General features: G+C 46.2%; 1 protein-coding gene across 1 annotated transcript in view; it reads left to right on the forward strand.

Annotated features, from left to right (window-relative positions):
- VPS53 (VPS53 subunit of GARP complex) overlaps positions 1-21770 on the forward strand; it is a 61339-nt gene that overhangs the window by 36476 nt on the left and 3093 nt on the right. The window contains exons 14-21 of the mRNA XM_082776065.1: positions 538-780; positions 2257-2404; positions 3321-3403; positions 5903-5981; positions 11403-11551; positions 16766-16835; positions 18027-18164; positions 21374-21478. Coding sequence (XP_082632191.1) covers positions 538-780; positions 2257-2404; positions 3321-3403; positions 5903-5981; positions 11403-11551; positions 16766-16835; positions 18027-18164; positions 21374-21478 — 1015 coding nt within the window. The remainder of the gene's footprint in view (positions 1-537; positions 781-2256; positions 2405-3320; positions 3404-5902; positions 5982-11402; positions 11552-16765; positions 16836-18026; positions 18165-21373; positions 21479-21770) is intronic.

Below are 21770 nucleotides of genomic sequence, written 5' to 3' on the forward strand. Positions count from 1 at the left end.
CTTTTTGGGCTTTAAAAAAGAGTTTAAGTAGGAAGTGCACTTTGTGCTCGTGCTAAATAAAACTGCTATAAAGGATGTGTCACGTTGTGCCAAACCAGGTGGTTTCCAAATGGGACCCAGCAGTGGCAGTGGCACACCATTCTGAGCACATCCCCTTGAAAGCCACAATCCCCAAGGCTGCTGATATGGGCAGTCCGACTGTTCCTTCTGCCGGTGCCAGGAATGAAACTCGAGTGTGCATCAAATGTGCTGAACCCAGCCCTGGCACACTTGCGAGCTTTTCTATGTGACTGGAGAACAGATTGAAGCTGCCACTAAAGCTCTGAGTACAAAGGATCGTTACTCATCCACCCAGTCTTCATTACTGCACGAGGTTTGTGCTGGGAGGGTGGGGATGAGAAGGGGCTGGAACATCAAACCGCTAAAACGTGTTTATTGGTGTCACAAGACGGCATCTGGTTTTAGGCATAACTCTCTCTTCCATCCATTTCCTCCCCCAACATACTAAAATATCTTCCTGTTGTTTCCCTGCTGTAGAAATCTCAGCGAGCTGATCGACAGGTTTGTGGCTGACTTCAAGGCTCAAGGTCCTCCCAAGCCCAACGTGGATGAAGGAGGAGCCGTCCTGCCCAGCTGTGCCGACCTCTTTGTTTACTACAAGAAGTGCATGGTGCAGTGCTCCCAGCTCAGCACAGGCGAACCCATGATAGCCCTGACCACCATATTCCAGAAGTACCTTCGGGAATACGCCTGGAAAATTCTGTCTGGAAACCTGCCCAAGTGAGTTTAGCTTCCCAAATGCTTCAGCACAGTCTGGTGAGACATTCCAGCGAGGAGCAGATGCTTCGTGAAGATAATTAATAAATACATACTTGTTAACACTTATTTTTCTCTGTGAAAGAAAGCACAGAGCAGCAGTGTGACTACATTTACTTCACAATTTTCTCAAATGTTCAGTTTGTTGTTATGAGAAACAGCAAGAGACCAAATGGTCTGTCATGGCTTTTTTTATTTTTATTTTTTTAAGGGTCCCTGGAAGCTAAATTCATATTTGGCTTTGATTAACAGTCAGAGTTACTGTTTCTTGAAGTTCCTTTTGAAATGCCAGCCCAAGTCTTGTCAGAAAGATCTGTCTTTCAATATTGCCCATACCCTGCTGCTTGGGAAAAAGCTCACACTTTGATTCTTAGCTCCCTAGCGATATAAGCTCAACGTTATGCTTAGATATAACTTATAATGAATGTGGTTTATTTGTGTGATGCTGGAGTGCCTACCTGTAACTTTCTGCTCTGTAAAATTTTATATATGCATGAATAAAACTTGTAGGTGGAAACGCAGTGAAAATATAAGTCATTAGAGGTTTACATCGATGTGAGTGCACAAGCTAAAGTTTTTGAGATATAGCCAACTTAACTACAGACAATTTTGTTATGCTATTTGCCATCTTCAGTTTGTTTTCCTTGTAAACCTAGGAGCAGCAGAATGAGTTTCTGAAGCCAGTAAAATCTTTCACAGATGGAAGGGGAGAGGGTTGCATCCAGAGAAGTGGAAAGATAAAATTTTATGTGCATTCTCCATCAGACCTCAGTTGCATTCTTTGTACACGTTTTTTTTGTGTGCTCCATTTTTGCTGTCCAAGATAAATATCACTGTCCTATTTTTTTAATGGATTTGGATTATGAAGAGTTGAGAGGTAGGGAATTTCCTGACTCTAAACTGTTCTAATTCTTTCTCTGTTGATACACAGCAGTTAATCACTGGAGCACAGTGGAAAGAAGCTGCATCCTCTATGATTTTCTCTGTTGATATCAGTTTTTAAAATGGGTTACCAAAGTTTCAAATGCATCTTGACATCTGTTTGGTATTGAGGAGATAAATATGACAAGTTGCTCGATAGTTACTGAGATTTTCATGTAATCTTTAATTAGATTTTGAGTAACTGACAGTGAAGGTGAAGTTAGCTGGAGAAAGGTGTACTCAGCTGGCATCTGAACCTGACATGTTGTGAACGAGTGAATCGTCCTTTTGCATGAAGACTTAATATCAAGTTCCATTTGTCTTCCTAAATGATATTTCCTAACCAAAAAAGTAATTACATGTTTAATGCAAATTTGGTTATGCATCACTGCCCTTCGTTGCACAAGGCATTGGACTTGGTGGTCTTAAGAACCTCTTGTGGCTTTGAAATCTAGGAGTATTTTGGCAGTTTGTGTGTCTGTGTACTCCTGAAAGCCTTACAGGTTTTCTTTCTTCCAGGACAACTAGCAGCAGTAGCGGGCTCACCATCACTAGTTTGCTGAAAGAAAAGGAAGGCTCTGAAGTGGCGAAGTTTACTTTAGAAGAACTCTGCCTCATTTGCAGCATCCTTAGTACAGCAGAGTACTGCCTGGCGACCACCCAGCAGGTGAGCTTTCCTCTACAGCACCTCTCAGATGACACCCAACAGCAGTCCCTCTGCTGTCATGAGATGCTGTGCTGTTCTCTCTAGGCTAGGCTAGGGTGCTATGGAGACTGCAGGAATCAAAGTACTAAAATATGCATAGCAGTGTCTGCTCCCATAGATCCAAAAATGTAGAGCTCAGTAATCAGTATTTCATAGAGAAAAATATTGATTTTGCTGTTTCTACCTGAGAGAAGTCGTATGTTTTTAATCTTACTCTGTAGCCACAGTTTTGGATGCTCTCCTTCGATGCTTGCTACATAGTTTGTTTTGATGGGATTGAGAGGAAAAAAGGATTTGCTCATGGTTCATAATTTCTGTTTTATATGAACAAGAAAAACAGTAATTCAGAGTAGGTTTGGGAAAATGCTCGCCTGAAATATTGGGGCAAGGTGGAATGAGGAGAGAAAGTATTTATGCTGATATGCTTTGCAGCCACAGTGCTCCTCACATTCAGTTGCTTTCAAAATGCCACAGATAGTAGATGAGCTGTGATGTTTGGCTGTATCGAGGCCTCTCACCACGAGAACTGGCAATCCTGCTTCTCTGCAGGTTGGGCACGGACAGGGTGTTGGACTACAGCTTTATTAGCGGGACAGGTGCCACGGTGTTAAGCTGGTACATTAGCATGTCACGCTACAGTTCTGTTTATGATGTTGGAGGTTTACTTCTTTGACTGCCACCGTAGGCCATCCTGGCAGATCAGTGTCTAGGGGGTCCAGCAAGGAGAGATTTCCGTTGTTCACTGGCTGAGTTGTGGATGCAGTCTGAGCACAGCTTAGTTTTTAAGAAGCTGAGTTTTCCAGGACGTAAGTTTTCAAAAATGGTTGTGTCAAGTAAGAAATCTGACCTTTCTGTTGGCTTTTTTGTTTCCTAACAGTTGGAAGAGAAACTCAAAGAAAAAGTGGATGCGAGTCTAGTGGAGAGGATCAACCTGACGGGAGAGACAGACACTTTCAGCATGTATGTTCAGCAGATGCATCCTCCCACAATATATCAAACATCCTAGTTTGTCAGCCAGATGGTGCTGGAGTAATACAGCCACAAAATCCCAGCCAGCAGTAGGACCCACACAGATATGCAGCCTAGGTAAAGGCGTTTCCCTGGTGCAGGAATGGTTCTTCCTTGGCTGGTCCAGGAGCAGCAGTAGTACAGACTTCAGATGTAGTTGTTCCCCACCGTTCTAGCCAAAGGAACAAGAGCACTGGAAAGAGGAAAGGAAATAGTGAGTTTCCATTTGAAACATCATTTGCATCTTGGCAGCTCTGCGAGGTGGCTGTTACATTTCAAGAAAGGAAGCTATTTCAGTACATTCCTTCCTGCTCTAACTTCCCACTGTTAATCAGCGGCCTTGTCAGTATGATCAAACCCCATTTCAGATGTCATAAAAGACTGATCCAATCTTATATTTGGGAATTATAATTGAGAGAAGATTATCATTCATTAAAATAACTTTTTATGTAGTGATGCTAAAAATATTCCCCTCTAACATCATCTCCTCTCCACCACTAGCAAACGTGTAGAATATTTTTGAGAGAAAGAAATTGGGGCAAAAAATAATTGTTTTGCCTCATGCCAGACAAAAAGCCTTGGCAAAGATGGGAAAATAATCTGTATTACCAACTCCTGTTCTCCCTAAAGCTAAGATTCAGCCCATATAACACATATAAGAGCAAGATTATTTTTTTTTCAGACTTCCTTCCTGTGATACCTCCTGTCTTGCTCCAGTGGGCAGGATCCCACTGAATCTCCATCCATCCATATTTTTCACATGGGCTTGGGCTCCATCCCAGGCTGCAGAGATTCCCCTTCTTTTAGATATTTTTCAGACCTTTTTAAGGGTGAATCCCTGACTGAAAGCTTGGGTTGCTGTGCTATCTTGTGTCACTGCTCAGTTTCCACAGTGGCTGCCTCAAGATGGTCGGTCGTGGACAGCTAATATCATGTGTTTTGGAAACTTTTATTGTATAGCTTGCGTTTAACTTTAAAGATGTCCAAACCTGGCAAACCATCAGGCCTGATGTATTTTGTAACAAAAGACTTTTTAATTGACTTTCAGTCTGTTCCAGCATAGAGCACTTTTTCAGTCTCCTGTCAGTTTAAGTCATAGCTATAAAACTCTCCTTGGCATTTACTCATTCAACATCAAACAAGTTGTTTCTTCTGGGATTTGATGTCTTGTTAGGCAGGATCATAAAGCAAATGATAAAACGTTGCTGATTACATACCCTGGGAAGCATTTCTTTCCTCACACAGAGTGCAGAGCTACCATGAACACCTTTAAAATAATTGACTGGGAGGGTTTTACTGCTGTGGAGGTTAAGTGTTTTCTTTGTGCTCTTCTTGAAGCTCAACAGAAGGAAAATTATGGTTGTTTAAACCCAGAAATCCATGCTTCTTCCCCACCTCGCCCCCTTTGATCTGTTTTGAGGTTATGGATAGTGTTCAGAGACCCCTGAAATCCTGAGCTCACTGGGCTCTCTGTTAGAGCCCCAACAGCTTGCTTGTGGCCTCTGCTTCCTCGTCTTCAAATTTCTGTGTATCTGCCCAGAATTGTATGGGGCACATTTTTATGTGCATATTTTATGCACATAATCCTGAAGCTGTAAACAGGCATCTGCAGCAGATTTAAAGTTAAGTTGTTCTTAAAAACTGTACTTAGTGAAATGCACTCACTTCTTGCTTTTAACAGGAGCTGTCTCCAGTGCAGGCACTGGGTTACGTGCCCCTGAGGGTGGTCTGAGCTGCTGCAGACGGCGTTTCTTCACCGTTACCTTAGGATCAGTTACACCTTTAGGCACATCATTGGGTTCTGAGCCTTACATAGAGGGATCAAATATCCCTCTAAGCAACGTTATGCTGTTTAAGTATAAAAGAAAAAAAAAGTCTTTGTCCTTTAGTCTGGTATATGTCTTTGAGCAACTCAAACAATGGATGGCTGCAGTCCTAGACGTAGCGTAAATAAGGCTTCTGCCTTGATCTTCCCAAATGGGTGACACACTCTGAACTCACATAGATGTACTTCCTAAAGTCATCTTTGCAAGTTTCTGTGAGTAGTAGAATATTGACTGTGACTGCATAGCTGATTAATTCTTTTTTCAGGCTAGATTAAATTTTAAGCAGAATTCCCACCTGGCCCCCATCAGTACTCGGGGGGTTTCTCCTCTTCCTGATGCAGAGGGGTTGCCCAGTCTGACATCTTTGATCTCCAACCCCTTTTATGTGTCAAAACAAAAAGATTAACTGTAAAAACATCTCCTCTATGCTGAAGCACTTTGTGTGGCTCCCTAATGAACAGTGTGCAGATTTTCCAGGGTTCTTTTCAGTACAATTTTAGCCTTGTGTATTCACAGCATAATGGATCTAGTGGATTTTCTTCCTTCCATGGTCAAATAAGACAGTTCTGATACTGTATGAATACTGCTCTAAAACTTGTGCTTGATTTATTTTATTTTTTTCCAGCGTGATCTCCAACAGCATACAGCTGTTAGTGCAGGACCTGGATGCAGCCTGTGACCCTGCCCTGACTGCAATGAGCAAGGTAAGGGTGGATTTGTTTTGGGGAGAGGGAACACTTAGAGTCTGCTGATGGCTTGATTTCACTCTTGACATATTCTTTACACTGCCCTAAGCCTTATCAATATATTGATTGCTTCTCTCTTCTTAGAGCAGCAATTGCTGTAGCTAGAAATATATCCTTCACTCCAAAAACTATAATTGACGTTAGAGCTTTCATTCTTTTGCAGCACATTAAAGCACACAGACAGTATAATATTTTCTGCAAGTATCTATTTCAGACTTTCCAATCCTAATGCTAGCAAGAGTCTTAAAGATTGGGAGAACTTTTTTTTTTTTTTAGCATGAAACTTCAAATGCTACACCTCATTTGCTATCTTCATTTTCTTTGAGGAGGAATTTTACTAGCCTGCTAGTTTGTGGCGGTTAGATGGAGGTGGTTGAAGGGTAATGTGGAATTGGGATTGAGCCCTATTGCTTCTGTGATCCTCTTGAGGACATATGGAGCCATTCCTAGAGAGGCCCATGTGATTAGTGCTTAAGGATTTTGTTGCAGTTACGCTGCTGGGTTTTATGTGTTTGAAATGCAGAGCTGTGGTTTCTTGCCAAAGTATTGTGAAAACCCAGACTGCTTTAGACGGAGGTGAAGACAACAAAAGTGGATTGCACTATTTTTTTTAATTAGAAATATTAAACATAGAGCTGCGTTTTTGTCAGATCAACACACTGTCTTGCTGCCATGAATTTTAATAACTTTCTGCTTTATGATGTACTCCAGCTGTAACCAGCCCCGCCACCCCCAACTAATATTTGAAGTGGAATGCAGCTAGCAGTAGAGCTTGTACATGTCCCACATGGAAAGAGGATTTCTTTTTCCCAGTAAAATATCACCATTAGGAAGGGCTTGGCACTGCAGGTGTCACTTGTTTGCCGTGACAGTTCCTCAGATCTCCTCCTGAACCCACCTAGTGTAGCAGTGTTTGAATCACTCAGCTCTAACTGTTTACACCCAAGTAAACCACAACCTTGAGAAAGCAGCAGCTGGTGGGCCATTTATTTTTGTCTTTGGAACACCAGTAAAATGCAGCATATGTGATGAGACTGACGATATATAAACAAGTTAAGTGCTGTGAAATTAACTAAATAAATACTTGTCACTGGTGCACACATTCCACTCTTCGCATCAGACAGAGTCCCTTTATGTGATCTTTACTAGACCTGGGTTTGGTGCAGGAGTTGTTTCCCTCACCCTCCTCTAGCCTTTCCTTTAGGTCTGGCTTATTATTCTGACAGGTAAGTAAGAAATACATATAATTATTCAAACGCACAGTTAGTATTTAGAAGTGTAAAATTTCTGTCTCTATTGAAGGAGTCGATGCTGCTTGGCTGATTTATTGCAACTTTCCTGTGATGTGAAGGCACGTCTGTCTCAAGACCACTGCTCCATTAGAGCCCTTCCACTGACTAGCTTCTTTTCATTTACTTCACTCTGATATTCTCCAAGATTGAACATTGATGATCCTTTTTTTTTTTCTTGCAAAAATATTTGGTAACTATAGAAGTAAATTAAGAAATGCTTACACCTCTAAATCTGCTTTGGCTTCAGATGACACTGAGAGAGTTAACAGGGAATACAGCATCATGGATATTGCTTTCAGCTGACAGTGGTGCTCAGTTTTGCTGATTCTTGAACTTAGCCATTCTGGAAAAAATAGTAAATGATGACAAAGCTCCATTTTACAAAATCTGTAGGTGATAACCTTTACTCAAATTCTACAACAGGTGTAAAATGATTAAACGTGGCCATAGGAGGGGAATGTGGGATAGGGGAGGGATTGGCCCTAAACCCCTGGTGCCATAATAATTTGAAAATATCTTATAGGATACTTTTATGCAAGTGCATTGCTCTCACTTCAGCCTGCCACCTGCACCGCCCCATGTCTAAGTGAACAGGTTTGCTCTTGTTGCTTGTGGTCATTTGCTCTGTGGTTGTGAAAGTTGTTCACTACAATTTTCAATATCAGAGCTGCTTCTGAAATAAACGTGGGCTCCCAGAAAGGCATGTCTGTATTTTGGAGCTGTTGATGGCACAGATAGCTATAGCTTGTCCCCAGTGCAGAGCCAAGCAGCTGTGCTAGCTCCAAGGGGCCCTGTTCTCTGCTGCTCTGCAGGGCTCGGTAGCTCTTAATAGCGAGTGCATGAACACCATGGTGGGAAGAACAAATATGTAGACAATTTCCTCCTGGTGACAGGGCTACCAGTGTGGTACAAGTGCCCCTGTAAATTCTGGGGGACTCCTGCTAACGGTGTGGTACCCTGGGACAGAGCACACACAATTCCCCTGCTGTCCTGGGGGTTGTAGACGTTGGTGTGTGCACCTGGAGGGCTAAGGTAAGGAGGAGCAGCCACTGGGGAAGTTCGGGTGCTGACAGCAAATCACCTGGTGCTGCACAGAACTTTTTGTGGATGACAAAGTACCGTGAATGCGTTGTGGCATTTAAGTTGCCTGGTGTGCTTTTTAATTGTTGGGAAGAGGAACTGCTAAGCTGCATGAGATATTTTTGCCCCAATTAAGTTTATGGATTGCGCTGGATAAGGTTTTATTTATTTGCTGAATTAAACATCAATTTATATGTAAAACTGTGTATGTAAGTGGGACTGGGGGATATTTTAGTGCCTTATGTAGCTTGCTTGCTGTTTTTTATATTTTGCTAAATAAAACCCTTCTGGCACAGCTGTAATTTCCCACTTCCTTACAATTGAGTGGACAACAGCAAGTGCTTAAGCACGGAGCTTTAATGATCTCTCCACTACATCCAAGGAAAACCCAAGAGCAGAGCGATCGGAGCTGCCAGCTGCTAATTAAAAGTCAGTGTGAGTGCACTGCAGCCAGCAGACAAGGTGCAGCATACAGCAGAGTGCAAACTAAAATGGTTTCAAAGGCAGCGATATCTGCTGCCTGCATCACCCTCTGGCCTTCCTCCACCCTCCCACCTCTTCCTGCCTGGGTGACACAAGGTCAGGGGAGAAGGCGGTGGCCTGGTGGTGTGAGTGCTGTCTGTGCCCCCTACCAGAGCCTCTAACGATGTTCTCTACATCCCTACCCTAATGAGTAGGGATGCTCGTGTGCATGGGGAGACTTGGAGACTGATTCATCCCTGGTTAAATCCACAAAGTGACCCCATTAGCTGGAGACCCATGGCTGCACTGGATATGTCACAGGGACCTGGTGGTTCCTAGTTTGGCTCTTTCATCCTACTCCTGTCTCTTTGGGGACATAGGGACACATTAGGACATGGGATTCACAGCCAGGTGGACCTGGGAGCACTTTAGGGCTTCCACTATGCCCAGAACATTGTACAGCTCTTGTTTTGTACCAAACCGCTCTGGTTTTGCTCACGGTTTCTCTTTTCTCCTCCCCTTCCTTAGGAAAGCACCCTAAAATCCTGAGGGCTGTGTGTTTGTGCTATGGAAAACCAACTCTGAGGGTATCACGGGTCCCTGCTGTGCAGCCAGCCACGTCACCCGGGTCTTTGGGGCGTGCGGGTGCTTGGGGCTTCTCCCTGGGGCTTCCGAGCGCGATGCCTCTGCTCCTGTCCTGCTTCTGCCCTTGGGGCTGGTTCTGTGTGTAGGCTGTGTGGATATCCCAAGAAAAACATAGGATGGGGGAAAAAGAGGAATAAATTTAAAACGACAGGAACAAAGCTTTACCAGAAGAGTTGGGCTCGTATTTCTTCTGATGACTTTTCAGTATGTGTGCTATTCCTTTCATTGCAGCTACTGGGTTTTTTTCTGGTGGAACGCACCCACACGCACACACGCACAAAGGGCTATTTTTACTGCTCGTGCTTTAAAGGCTCGGTTGTAAAGTATTGCTTTTGGAATGAAAAGCAACAAAATGAGAAGGCTACTGTTTTGTTGTTGTTGTAATAATTCAGCTCAGCAGTCCCTTCCCACTTTCTGGCTGATCCTGTGTATGGGGACGGTCTGTTCGTTTGGGAATGGCCAGCGCTGGGAGGCTGTGTGCGAGTCCATCAGGGAGGCAGGCACAGAGCCTTTTCTTCTGATGTGAAAATTGCCACAAGCCACAGAAAAGCAGTTGTCTTCTGAGCAATCTTCCAGCTGAAAGTAAGACGGAATTAAAACCTGTAGAGCAAGTGATGAAAGAAATCTCCCTGCTAGCTCCCTGGTTACTGTGCGATGAGCACTTCAGGGTTTTGTTTGCTTGGCTAAAAAAAAGATAGCTGTGGTAGGATGTGTGTAGGCTCTGGCAGACACTGATTTTGCAAAGACTTTGGCTTCTTTGCCCATCAAGTCACTTACGCTGCATGTTTGGGTGTAATTGAACAAGCTGGGTTGCAGGGCGCAAAGTAGCTGTTTCTAAATTAAAGATAGGAATTTTTTAAAAAGTTCCATGAAAAATCCAGAACTTTTGAAGAAAGGTTTGAGGACAAACCTAATCAAAAGATAAAACTCATCTTCTGCATCTGCCCAGTTTCCTGTCCTGATTTTCATACAAATCTTATTCTTGTTTGATCTCATGAAGGGTTGCATCTCCACCTTGCTACATGGAGCGCGTTGCAGAGTGCATCGTCTCTGAACAGTAGTGGTGCTAAGAGCACTTTCACCGGGGAACATGAGCACCCAGCAGACTTTGTATGCACATGTTTTGCCAGGGACATCAAGGTCCTACCCAATTCTTTTTTTTTTTCAAACGACTTGTACTGTGTGCTCACTGTGCTTTTTCAAATAAAGCCCTGAGGAAGGCGAGGGAGCCACATATCTGGCTAACAGGGAACAGTCTGTTGCATTTCTGCTGATGGTAAATGAAAACGCAAAAAGAATTACTCAACCTCTCATTTTATTTTTTAATGTGTATTTGGGCTGAGGTGAAGCTGGCATCCTGGCTGGTACACCAGAAGTGTTTTCAATGTGAGCTACGCTGGTGTAGAGTGTTTTGGCCTTTGAGACTATTTCTACCTCTTCCATCTATCTGTCATCAGTCTCACCAGTATTAAAGCTTTGGCTGCCATACAGGAATCCAGACTTTGCAAGCTTGCAGTTATTTTCTCAAATGCCTGTAATCAGGATTTATATGGGCACTTCATCCCAGAAAACTGGGAACTGTTACATATTGAAGCAGTGTAGGGTGCTCCAAAAGCCTTTTTACTGCTAATGTTTCCCATTACCAGGCAGAATCTCTCTCTGCTCTGGTGCAAAAAGGGCCATTTTGGGTTTCCCTCCTTTGTGTTTTGTTCTGGGAATGGTTTTGATCAGTCAGTGTAGTGACGAAGAACATGACCTTGGTCGTGGCAAATTGCAGAGGCAGTCTCTTGATTATTCCTTAGAGATCCTTTGGCAGGAAGCTCGTACAGTTTTCCTTGCGTATCACTTGAACCCTAATGAGTTACACAGTCTTTTTGCTTGTTTTTTCCTCTCTGTGCAGATGCAGTGGCAGAACGTGGAACACGTTGGCGATCAGAGTCCTTATGTCACCTCGGTAATCCTCCACATCAAGCAGAACGTCCCCATCATCCGCGACAACCTGGCATCCACGAGGAAGTACTTCACTCAGTTCTGCATCAAGTTTGCAAAGTAAGTTACCCACACGGCAAAGAATCCCTCAGGGCCTCTGCTTTCACTACTCTGTGCGTGACGATTTGCCTCCTCGGTGCCTGGGCAAAGACCCTTCCCACCCAGGGAGAGCACAGAGGGAGGTGGTGCAGGGCAGCAAGCACCAGCAGCTGCTGGCAAGGTTGAAAGACACTTGAATTTCTTGTCTCAAGTTTCTTGCTGAGGCAGATTTTCTCAGACATTTGCACTGATTGGTTCCTTCTTGTGTGCCTAAACCATTCCATAAAATATTTTGATGATCAGTGGTCACTTTTTGCCAAGTACGGAAGGTTTGGGGCTGGACATTTTAAAAAAGCTGAATATAGAGGACTATTACTGAGGAGTTGACAGCTCTTGTTATGGAAACCTGCTTTTCCTTCAGTGATAAAAGACTGAAGTACTTCAAGCACATAAATTTTGGTGCATCATTTGCCTTAAAGTAGCTTATCTATCAATTGTAGGACTGTAAGGATGGCAAGAGTAATGAATAAATTCTAAGTTAACAGATTAAAATCTGCTTTTCTGTGCAAAAATGTTTCAGAAAGAAGTGGAAAAGTACATTTGGATTTTGAGGGTAATTATGAGTGTCTTCCCGGCGAGTCACTTGATGTTGGGCAGGGTGAAAGGAACTGGAAGGTGAGACAGGAATTCCCCTTGCCTTTGGAATCAGGGTTGAGGGTGAAGTCCAAACTTAGAAGCTGTGTCCAAAACCAAAAGTCTCTTTTTTTGGGAATACACTTCGAACTCTTTCCTGCTTTCCTGAGACCAGTTGGGCTCTGCATGCCAGTGCCCCATGAAAAAGCCCTGGGAAGAGCTGGCCGGTTGTGTACAACCGGTTGCATGGGCATGGGGCTGTCCTGGTAGAGGCTTGGGAGCAGTACCACACGTATCGCATGTCACTCTTCAAAACACTTAAACATTTCATTCATCTCTGATAAGCTAATCATCCTGAAATAAACTGCATGGCCTGGCAGTTACTGTGTGGGTTTGAGACCAGAAGTTCAGTTCCTGCTTCAGCAGGAAAAGATGCAGTAGGCTCTCGTGAGAACCGTTAGCTTTCGCAGCGGGGAGGCTGGCCTGAGAGCTTCGTTCCCCCTTTCTATCTCTGGGTACTCATTAGTTTGCATTAAAGAGCAGTTACTGATAAATCATATTATGACATTGCCCATAATCACTGTTTGAAATACTGTCCCAGTCGAAATTTATTGCACTTAAGCCTTCTGTGTGGTTACGCTTGAATTTTATATCGCTAACATGGTGATAAATAATATAAAAAAACATTTACTCAGCTGTTCATAGCACACTCTTAATACCTCAGCTTAGTTGTCTCCCTTTTAACTTTATTGCTAAGCACATACCGAGTAAACTCCGGGTAAAATACCCAACTCTCACATTCAAGAAGCGTTGAAACCTAAACTGAGGGCCTTCCTCAGGGCTTGCTCTATGGAAGATCACAGAAACCTGCAAAAAAACTACTTTAAAATCTTTTTAATAGTACTACATCCCTGATGGGTGGCACATGAAAATTAAGACACAGTCCAGAATTGAATGGATTGCAGATCAAGTGCAGAAGTAAAAATTTGGTTGCAGGAGAGCAATCCCTAAATACTGGGATTTTGCCAGACAGTGTTTAGAGTTCTGTGCCACTTGCTTTTCAGGAAAACTATCAGAGTGATAAGAGTGCATTATCTACTTAAAACCCTTCTGATGTTTTAATGTGCACAAGCATTTGTGTGCTTGAGGCTCTGAATTCTTATGGAATATGCTGGCCTGTCTAATATAAATACCTGGCTTTTTGTGTGCTCCACCACGCTGAAAATCCTTTTAACAGGCGTTGTGCTCCTCTGTACATTAATGCCTGTGTCTCTGAACTGGCAGCCACTTCTCAGCTCTAATGGCTTGTGTGTAGGGCTGGTATTGAGTTACAGGACCACAGGGGAGAAGGCATCGAAAGTCACTAAATTTAAAGCTGAGGGATCTGAGCCAAGTCTGGGAGAAGAAAAATTGCCATCCGAAATCGCATCAATCCTCTAACCTGATCTGTCGCTTTTGCTTTGTTGTGACCAACGTGCAGCCCTCGCTCCTCCGAACAGCGAGAAGCAGCTGAAGCCACCGACGTCCCGGAGGTGCTGGCAGGCTGCTGAAGGGCTCTGCTCCCCTGCACCCCGGGCCTTATCCTCTGAAATCAAAAAAACCACAGCAGTGTGGGGCTGGGGCTGCTCTGCTGGGGTGCGTGTGGGCACTCGGTGACCTGACCTCGGGGACGAAGAGCCGAGAGGCAGGAAAAACAAACAGCTCTCCCCTTGCCAGAACAGCGGGGCGTTAATCACAAACAGCTCAACGCGCTGGGTGACTGCACTGCACCTCCCTGCGACCGCCCTGGCCTTCGGATCCAGCTCGGAGCGTGAGGAGTCGGGAGAAGGATTGCAGTGAGGAGGCTCCTGCTGGTTTTCTAAGCCCGGGTGAGTCTGCGAGGGCTGGCCACCGCCTCGAGGGCGGCGTGAAGCAAACAGTGACACCAGGATGCCTGGAATGATATCCTGGAGTAGCTCATCTCCCGCCGGGGAGACAGCTTGTGGTTGCATCTCTGTCTGCCTTAGCGAAGCGTTGTGTTTAATGCATCATCAGCGCAGGGGATAAAGAAAACACAGGCTTTGGCAGAGCCACACCCTCGGATGGAAGCCTCTCAGATGCTGGGGTTTCTGTGCTTTAGGTTCCTGCTCCGCCTCGCGCTGCTTTATTTTTACGCTGGGGACTTGTCTGCTTCTATGGAGAAGATTTTGCTGGATTCCGTTTTATGGCTGAAACTGCAAACGATTTCTGGCATCCAGTCGAGCTCCATGGATGTGCAGGGAGTAAAGGCAGTCAGAGTACAAAACCGTGCGCGCAGCCTTTACCGCTGGAGACGCACGTACCGCTCACGTCAGGATCGCCTGCGGTACGCTCCGAGAGCCAAACTTCGAGCCCAGCCCAGGCAAGAAACCCGAGCAAATTTTTCACTTAAGCGCAACTGCTCTCGACGGTCTTTGCTAGACAAAAAAAAAAAAAAAAAAAAAGCCTCAAAAAAACCAGAGCAGTCCTTGGATCTGGTGTTTTGTCTTGTCTGTCCTGCCGGAGTCGAGAAGCTGTTTCCAATAAGACAGCGTGAAATAACAGGCGTGCAGGGATGGAAGGTCGCTCTACCCTGCTGCAGTGCTTGTGGGTGGCCATCCTAAAAGGCCTGGGAATTGTTTCAGGCAAGGGAGGGCTGTCTGTGGGAGACCGTGTGGTTATATAGCACAAAAAAAATAGAAAAAGAGGAGAGCAGGGGGGTTCCTTTGCCTGCCAGTCTGCCACCATGCAGCACGAAAGGCTCTCCCTGTTTCTCCTGCACAGCATGAGCGTTAGCTCTGTGCCTGACCCTACACAGAGAGAGAGCTGGACCCCCATGCAAGATCAAAGGTACAATTAACCTCTTGTGCTCTTCCACTCGTAGCAAGCTGCTGCCTCCAGAACTGCTGGCAATTGTTCATTTTGCAGGACTGCCGAAGCTCCAGCTGTGCTTGGCACTCTCTAATTGCCCTCTGGGAATTATTTATACACCTGAAAAATGGACTTGTAAGATAGGTTATGTCTCTGCTTTAATGCTTTAGTGCAAGAGGAGACGGGGCTTGTTTTCCTCCTCTTGCTTGGCTTTTGTTGCCAAGGTCGTCTCTCTGGTGGCCAAATTCAAAGCTGTTTGGGGCAGCCCAGTAGCTGGTTCTCAGCAATGATTTGAAATTGTTCGACTTGACACCTCTCCAGGAAAAGATGATTCAGTGAGAGAGGTCGTGGCTGTGTCTGAGGGAAGGAGCCTTTGCTTGGAAAGATTCTTTGTTGAGCCATTTCTTTTGATTTGCTTAGCAGCTTGGCACGCTCCGTGCCTGAGTTACGCTTTTGTCATTCTTTCATGAGAAAGGGGTGAAAAATAAAAGCCTTGGCTTGGAAAACAGGTGGCAGGACAAACAAGATGCTGTCCGTGCTCCCTTGTTCATGGAAAGGAAACAGCTCAACAGATGCAAGGGGGAACCACACTGAAATTAGATCACCGTAAGCAGCACCTCGTTCAAGAGGACAAAAACCAGACCAACTTGCAAGAACTCAGGACAGAGATGCCAAAATCCAAGACCTGCCACCAGATCATGGACGGGGCCCTGGAAACAGCGTGAGCCCTGCAGGTGTTCAACCAGCAAAGGCCATGTGGAAGAGTCAGAGTATGTCATAAAAGCAAAGTAAAAGGAAGTAAAACAGTAAAAGGAAGACGACAGGATTGGTGTCGTGGTCCTGACAGATGGCTCACCCCTTCCAGAGGGGTTTGCTCTGCTGCCTCTGAATCCTCACGCTCACTTGTGGGTTTTCCTGGGGCTGCAGCTTGGTAGGGCAGGAGCTTGTCTGGCCAGCCCCCCTGCTAAAAGGGAGCATCAGCTTTCCCACTGAAGGGCGAAGCTACCGCAAAGCCTCGTATCAAGAAGCAAAAGGCTAAAACCAAAGCTGATGTTCTGGAAGACGTTGCCCAAGGTGATGAATGTTGGGCTTAGCTTCTGCCTTTGCCAATTTCTGCACTGTTGTGTGTGTCATTTAATAATCTTTGAGTCTAAAGCCCATGTTAGTAAAAGAGGGTAATGGTGTTTTCCTTTTCACAAAGCTTCTCATCGCCCTGATTGTGTTGGCTAGGAGCTGTTTGGAAGAGTGCTGCGCTGTGCGAATGGCCAGGGCCCAGCAGACCTCCAGCCTTGGCTGGACCTCAAGTCCAGTCTGTAGTGTGCATGCTATGGAATTACTAGTATGCAGTGAAATGTAGGTCCTGGATACAATCAAGATACTTCCACTCCATGAGTAGCTGCACAAATCTTGGTGTGTTGCTGTAGTTGTCATGTGCAATAGTTTGCTTGTTCTTGAGCTTGTACTGTAGCACTTCACGTGTACTCTGTAGGAATTTATGTACAGAGTATGTATGCAACTTCTCAACTTTAAGATCAGCATAGATATAAAAAAAAATAAATAAATCAGTTACGATTCTTTCGCATTTAGTGTTCTTAGTGTGCCCAGTCAGATGGAGAACCATGCACTTTGTCTCTGTGGAAAGCTGTGCTGTTCTGTTCTTGTGTGCTTTGTTGCCACAGAATATTGTACGACTCCAAATGCTGACGTTTGTGTCATTTTGTGTCTCCTCTGCAGCTCCTTCATTCCCAAGTTCATTAACCACCTCTTCAAGTGCAAACCCATTAGCATGGTGGGAGCAGAACAGGTAAGCAAGCAGTCACGTTGGCAGTAGTATTTCACTTCTGTGCTCAGAAAGTAAAAGGGTGAAAAGGGGCTGAGAACTGTTACATGGCCTGAATTTGGTACAGCTGAGTGCTCTCTGGTTGTCTGGAAATTGCACAGTCAGTGTAAGGCACCAAAGATACGTTCTGGTGGAGGACAGGGTTAAAGCAGATGTGTAGTGGTGTGGCCACAGCTGACCCTGTAAGGTGGGAGGGAGGTCCTAGGCACCTTCCCAGGCAGCTGAGCTCTCCCTCTGCCAGTCAAAGCACCGTAACAACAAACGTCCGAAGCACGTGCCTAATGTGTCACGGTGAGATCGTCTTCGCTGTGCTCATGGAAAGGAAAAGCGAGTTGCTTATGACAAACGACTGCAAGAAGCTCCCATGTCTTTCTCAGACTGTTGCTTTTACATCCCATTTTTCTCAAAGTAGGTAATCGCTCAGTCCCTTTGCTGCTACTTTCAGATTTCTAGCCCTCACCGGTCTTTTCTCACCTCTTTAAACACACACAGTGTAATCAGAAGGGTGCAGTATTTGGGGTAACTTGCTCTACGATATTCTAACCCCCAACACTTCATTATCTGGCAGTAGTTGAGCACTCTGCTGAATTTAGCTGCTCCTTGCTGCTTGTATAGCTGCTGGTCTGGTAAAAAACAGCATACAACAGGCTGTGAGCTTCGTGTGTCAGTGAGCACAGGATATTGCTTAGTTCTGTGTTGTAGTTCTCTTTAAAATAAGAAAAAAATCAAGTGGTTGAGTAAATGCAGAAATCCTGATATAATTGCTGATTAGCTGCAAGAGAAGGTAGGGTGTTAATTCATTTGACCTTGATATTTAAATAATGGCACACCTACAGGTAATCAAGGTGTTCCAGTTTATGCTGTCAAAGGGAAGAGGACCTGTGCCAGGTGCTTTGCAGCCACAAGTCACTGCAAGCAGAATCAGCAACTCTGTCAGAGTCAGCAACTGGTGCTGATAAATAGCCGTGGGGATAAACAGCCGAGGGTGATCTTGTCTCCTTGAAGTGCCGTGACAAGGGTCAGTTCCTTCTGCAGCCCCGTTACCGGGATGTTTTCAGCGTGAGAAGCGTTATACTTTTAAGCCTGTTGGATTACAGCAGCTAAGGCAGCCTGGTTTACGGGGCCTGGCTAACGGGGTGCAATTTGCTGTTGCAGCTGCTGCTGGACACCCACTCCCTGAAGATGGTTCTCCTGGATCTGCCTTCCATTGGGTCCCAGGTGGTGAGGAAGGCTCCCGCCAGCTACACGCGGATAGTGGTGAAAGGCATGACTCGGGCTGAAATGATCCTGAAGGTAACTCAAGACTTTTGATAAGCTGCCAGCCAGACTGCTGGGCTGGGAACCGGAGCGAGCGAATTCCAGGGGGCCCTTCCTTTGAACGCAGCGTTGCAGAGCGCACGTGAATGTATGCGTGCTCGTAGGGGTGTGCTGCCAGCTGTTCTAGAGACCTGGCTGATTTGCCTTGGTTTTGCTGCCGCTCCCTTTTAACGTAGCCTTTGGGTTTTGGTCCTCGTTTTTCAAGATAACTTGAGCGCTCGAGTTCTGCTTCCCAAAAGAGTCGGGGCACCAGACTTCCTTGGGAGCTCGTGAAAATCGGAGCTAACATCCCTAAGTGTCTGCCTCGGGGCAAAGCCTCCAGTTCAGGTTACTCCAGGCCTTTGTGCAGACTCCATCACGCAGGGGAGCCAAGCCGTGCTTGAGTCACCTGTTTACTGTCTAGTGTAACAGCCAGTGCAAACATGTCTGGGTTACTGTATTCACCAGAGTCCTTTTTCATTTTCCAGACCTGGTGCCTGGAAAATGACCCAAAAGCAGTGTGTTGTCTTCATAAAGCGTAACAAGCAAAGCGATCTCCCTGCCTCCCCTTCCCCCTCGCTGTTGTCTCTCTGAAATAAGAAGTCAGGCTTGATCCCAGGAGAAGCCCTGGGAGCTTTGCAGTTGTGCTCTGCCGGGCAGGGGCTTGTCCCCCACTCGCTCTCAGCACTGTAGGGATGTGACTCGGTGGCACCGGTGTCAGGTGGGGTGGCCAGTAGCAGCAAGAGCCTTGCACAAACCACAGCAGAGGCAAGGAGGGGTTGGACCCGATGGGGTTGGGCCCGGTGATCTCTTGAGGTCCCTTCCAACCCCTACAGTTCTGTGATTCTGTGGGTGCAGGGGCTGGGTTCCCGCTGCTCACTGTGGCTCCCTAGGCAGTGTCACCATTCAGTTTGCTCTCCGACTTCATAAATTAGTTCTGAATTTCTCTGCTTTTGAAATAAAATGACTGAGGTGTTAGTGGATGAGTTAAAGCAAGTCTAAATTTTTGTAGAAATGACCTGGAGAAAAATTGCTTTTTATTGTTAACAGGAGCAGGAAGATGGGTGCCTGCTGCATACACAATCAGGTCTTTCCTTGAAGCTCGCATACACAATCAGGAAAGCAGTGGAAGTAATTTCTGTCCCCTTAATATCACCCTGGCTTCATCGGGGCTGACGTGAAGGCAGCGTAGGAAATGGATTGCTGCCGCTCAGCCCTCAGCCTCGGGCAGCGAGCGGTGGAAGCGTGGCAGGTTCACAGGCATCAGCAGCACGGGTGCCTTTTCAGACATCCCATCCTTGCCGTGCTGCTGCATAAAAGCACTTCTGCCGGCCCCAAGTGAGGGCTCAGTGTCAGAGCAGGTAGTAATTAAACAGCGACACGCTCACAGCGTTGGATGCTCCACGGAGAGATTTTTACAAAATAAAACCTGCCCCATATAATCGGCAGGCGAGCAGGCTGAATGCTGATGGAGATCTGTTAATCGTAGGGGCTGAACATGATTGCCCGAAGTCTGGGCAACCCACAGCCCAGCATCTGGGGCTAGTGTCAGCACCAGCCTCTTGGTTGTGGGGTAGAAGAGCCTCTCAGAAGTGCCCGTTCGTGCTGAGCCACCAGTATTTCTGCAGGACAGTTTTCCTGCAGGAGCCCAGAGCTGGCTGTTTGTCTTTGTCCATTCTGTTTGCCTTGTGGGTCGTCTCTTTCTGTCGGTGCTCGGCCTGACTCTCTGCTGCTTCCAAATTGTCCATTAAAGAGTCTTTTTTGTAAGAACTCTCTCACTCCATCAAAAGTACAGGCTAATGCCCTCCTCCTCGGGGTTTGCAGGGCTCTCCTACACAGTACAGAGGCTGTTCAGAAGCGATGCTGTGCTGCACGCAGTGCCACCACACAGTGCTGCGTCCTTGTACCAGCGCAGCTAATTCAGTGGGAGCATCATTAAGCCCGTAGATGGCACAAACAAATTATTTCATTGAAGCCGTAGAAAGCGCAGATGCGAGCAGGGAGGAGGGAATCTCAGCGCACACATCCCACAGAGCTGTTTCCTTTCTCCTCTGGCTCCGGTGTCTGAAGTTCCAGCTTTTCATCTTGGCATACGGTTTTTACAAGGGCTGTAAATTAAGGCTTTATAAGCGTACACACGGCTATGATGTTTCATTGGTCTGAAGTGCAGCGAAAGAAAGAAACGTCTCGGTGACAGAATGCAGCGTGGGGTGAGATGGGTCAGTGGAAACATATGGAAACGTTTTCAGAGACAGGGAAGAGTCTGGTCCCGGGCTGTTCCTGCCCTACATGTGTGTATGTACTTCCCAGAGAGGTGCTTCTGTTCCCGAGCATTACCTAAAGATGTTCTTCATGGAGCTCACGACTCGTGTAGGGAAAATACACCAATGAGTAAGGAATCATCTTCTTAGCTCCAAGTCCCCATTTTAATTTTATTCCTGACTTGGCTGTTTTTGGGCCGGGGAGGGTCAGAGCTCCAGGGCAGAAGGCAGCAGCGGTGCACGCTGCAGCCCAGCCTCCCAGAGGTGTGTGCAGGAGGGGCTGCACCCGAAGCATGTAGCAGCTGGGAGCACCCGTACAGCCCTGAAGCAGCTCACTCTGCCCCACACTGTTCTGGGGAGGGGAGGAAGCATCTGCAGGAAGAGTGCTGTCAGGGTGTCCTGTGAGATGCTGTGTCTGTTCTGCTTCTGCACAGGAGGGAGGCACAGCTGAAGGGAGGCTCTGGGCAGCCTCCAGCCGCCTGCTGCCCGATCCCCCAGTGGGCTTGGGGCTCCCGAAGTGCCCCCTGCCACCAGCGCTGCCTTTCTTCCCCAAGCAACCACTGACTGCCCAGCAAGGCTTCCCCATGCAATGAGATAAAACCTTGAGCTCTGACAACACGCTAGTGCCTGCCAGCTGACGAGCACACAGACAAAGTCCTGCTGCTCTTTGCAACGCGGTGCACAGCTCCTGCAGCACCTCGGTCTGAGAACTGCTGGCTGGGCAGGAAGAGACCCCGTGCTCTTCTCTGCTCCTAGGCTGCTCTTCACGTTGCTATTCTTCCCTCACATTTATCTCTCAGTTACTATCAGCACATAAAACATCTTTCCTGTTCCTTAAGCATTTTATTTTATGATAAACCAGTCCTGCTGTCGCTCCTGTGCCTGAACTGAGCAGTGGCTTTACCTCCTAAAAGTTGTCTGATTTTTTTTTTCTTATCTTGGCAGGTGGTCATGGCTCCGCACGAGCCCCCGGTTGTGTTTGTTGACAATTACATCAAGCTCCTTGCTGACTGCAGCACTGACACTTTCCAGAAGATACTGGACATGAAGGTTAGGATCAGTCCTGTACGGAGATTGCTGGGGAGTTTTTCAGTAGAAATATAGAGGGGTTTGGGAGTGGGCAAAGCACTCTTTAAGGCAAGTGTATCCTCTGTACTCTGAAAGTGTCTGGAGTTGCTAATGAAGAGTATTTCTTCAGTTCATTTACCTTGCTTACAGCTGTGCTGGGGCTGAGCTCAGTTGCCTCTGGATCACCCAGAGATCTGCACTTGGTGGGCAAACAAAGGATCGAGGTTTGAAACAGGCTCTGCCGTGGCTATCATCGTGCACGCCTGCTCCTCGA

Source organism: Aythya marila, assembly GCF_965140915.1.
Source record: "Aythya marila genome assembly, chromosome: 20".
Taxonomy (NCBI): Eukaryota; Metazoa; Chordata; class Aves; order Anseriformes; family Anatidae; genus Aythya; species Aythya marila.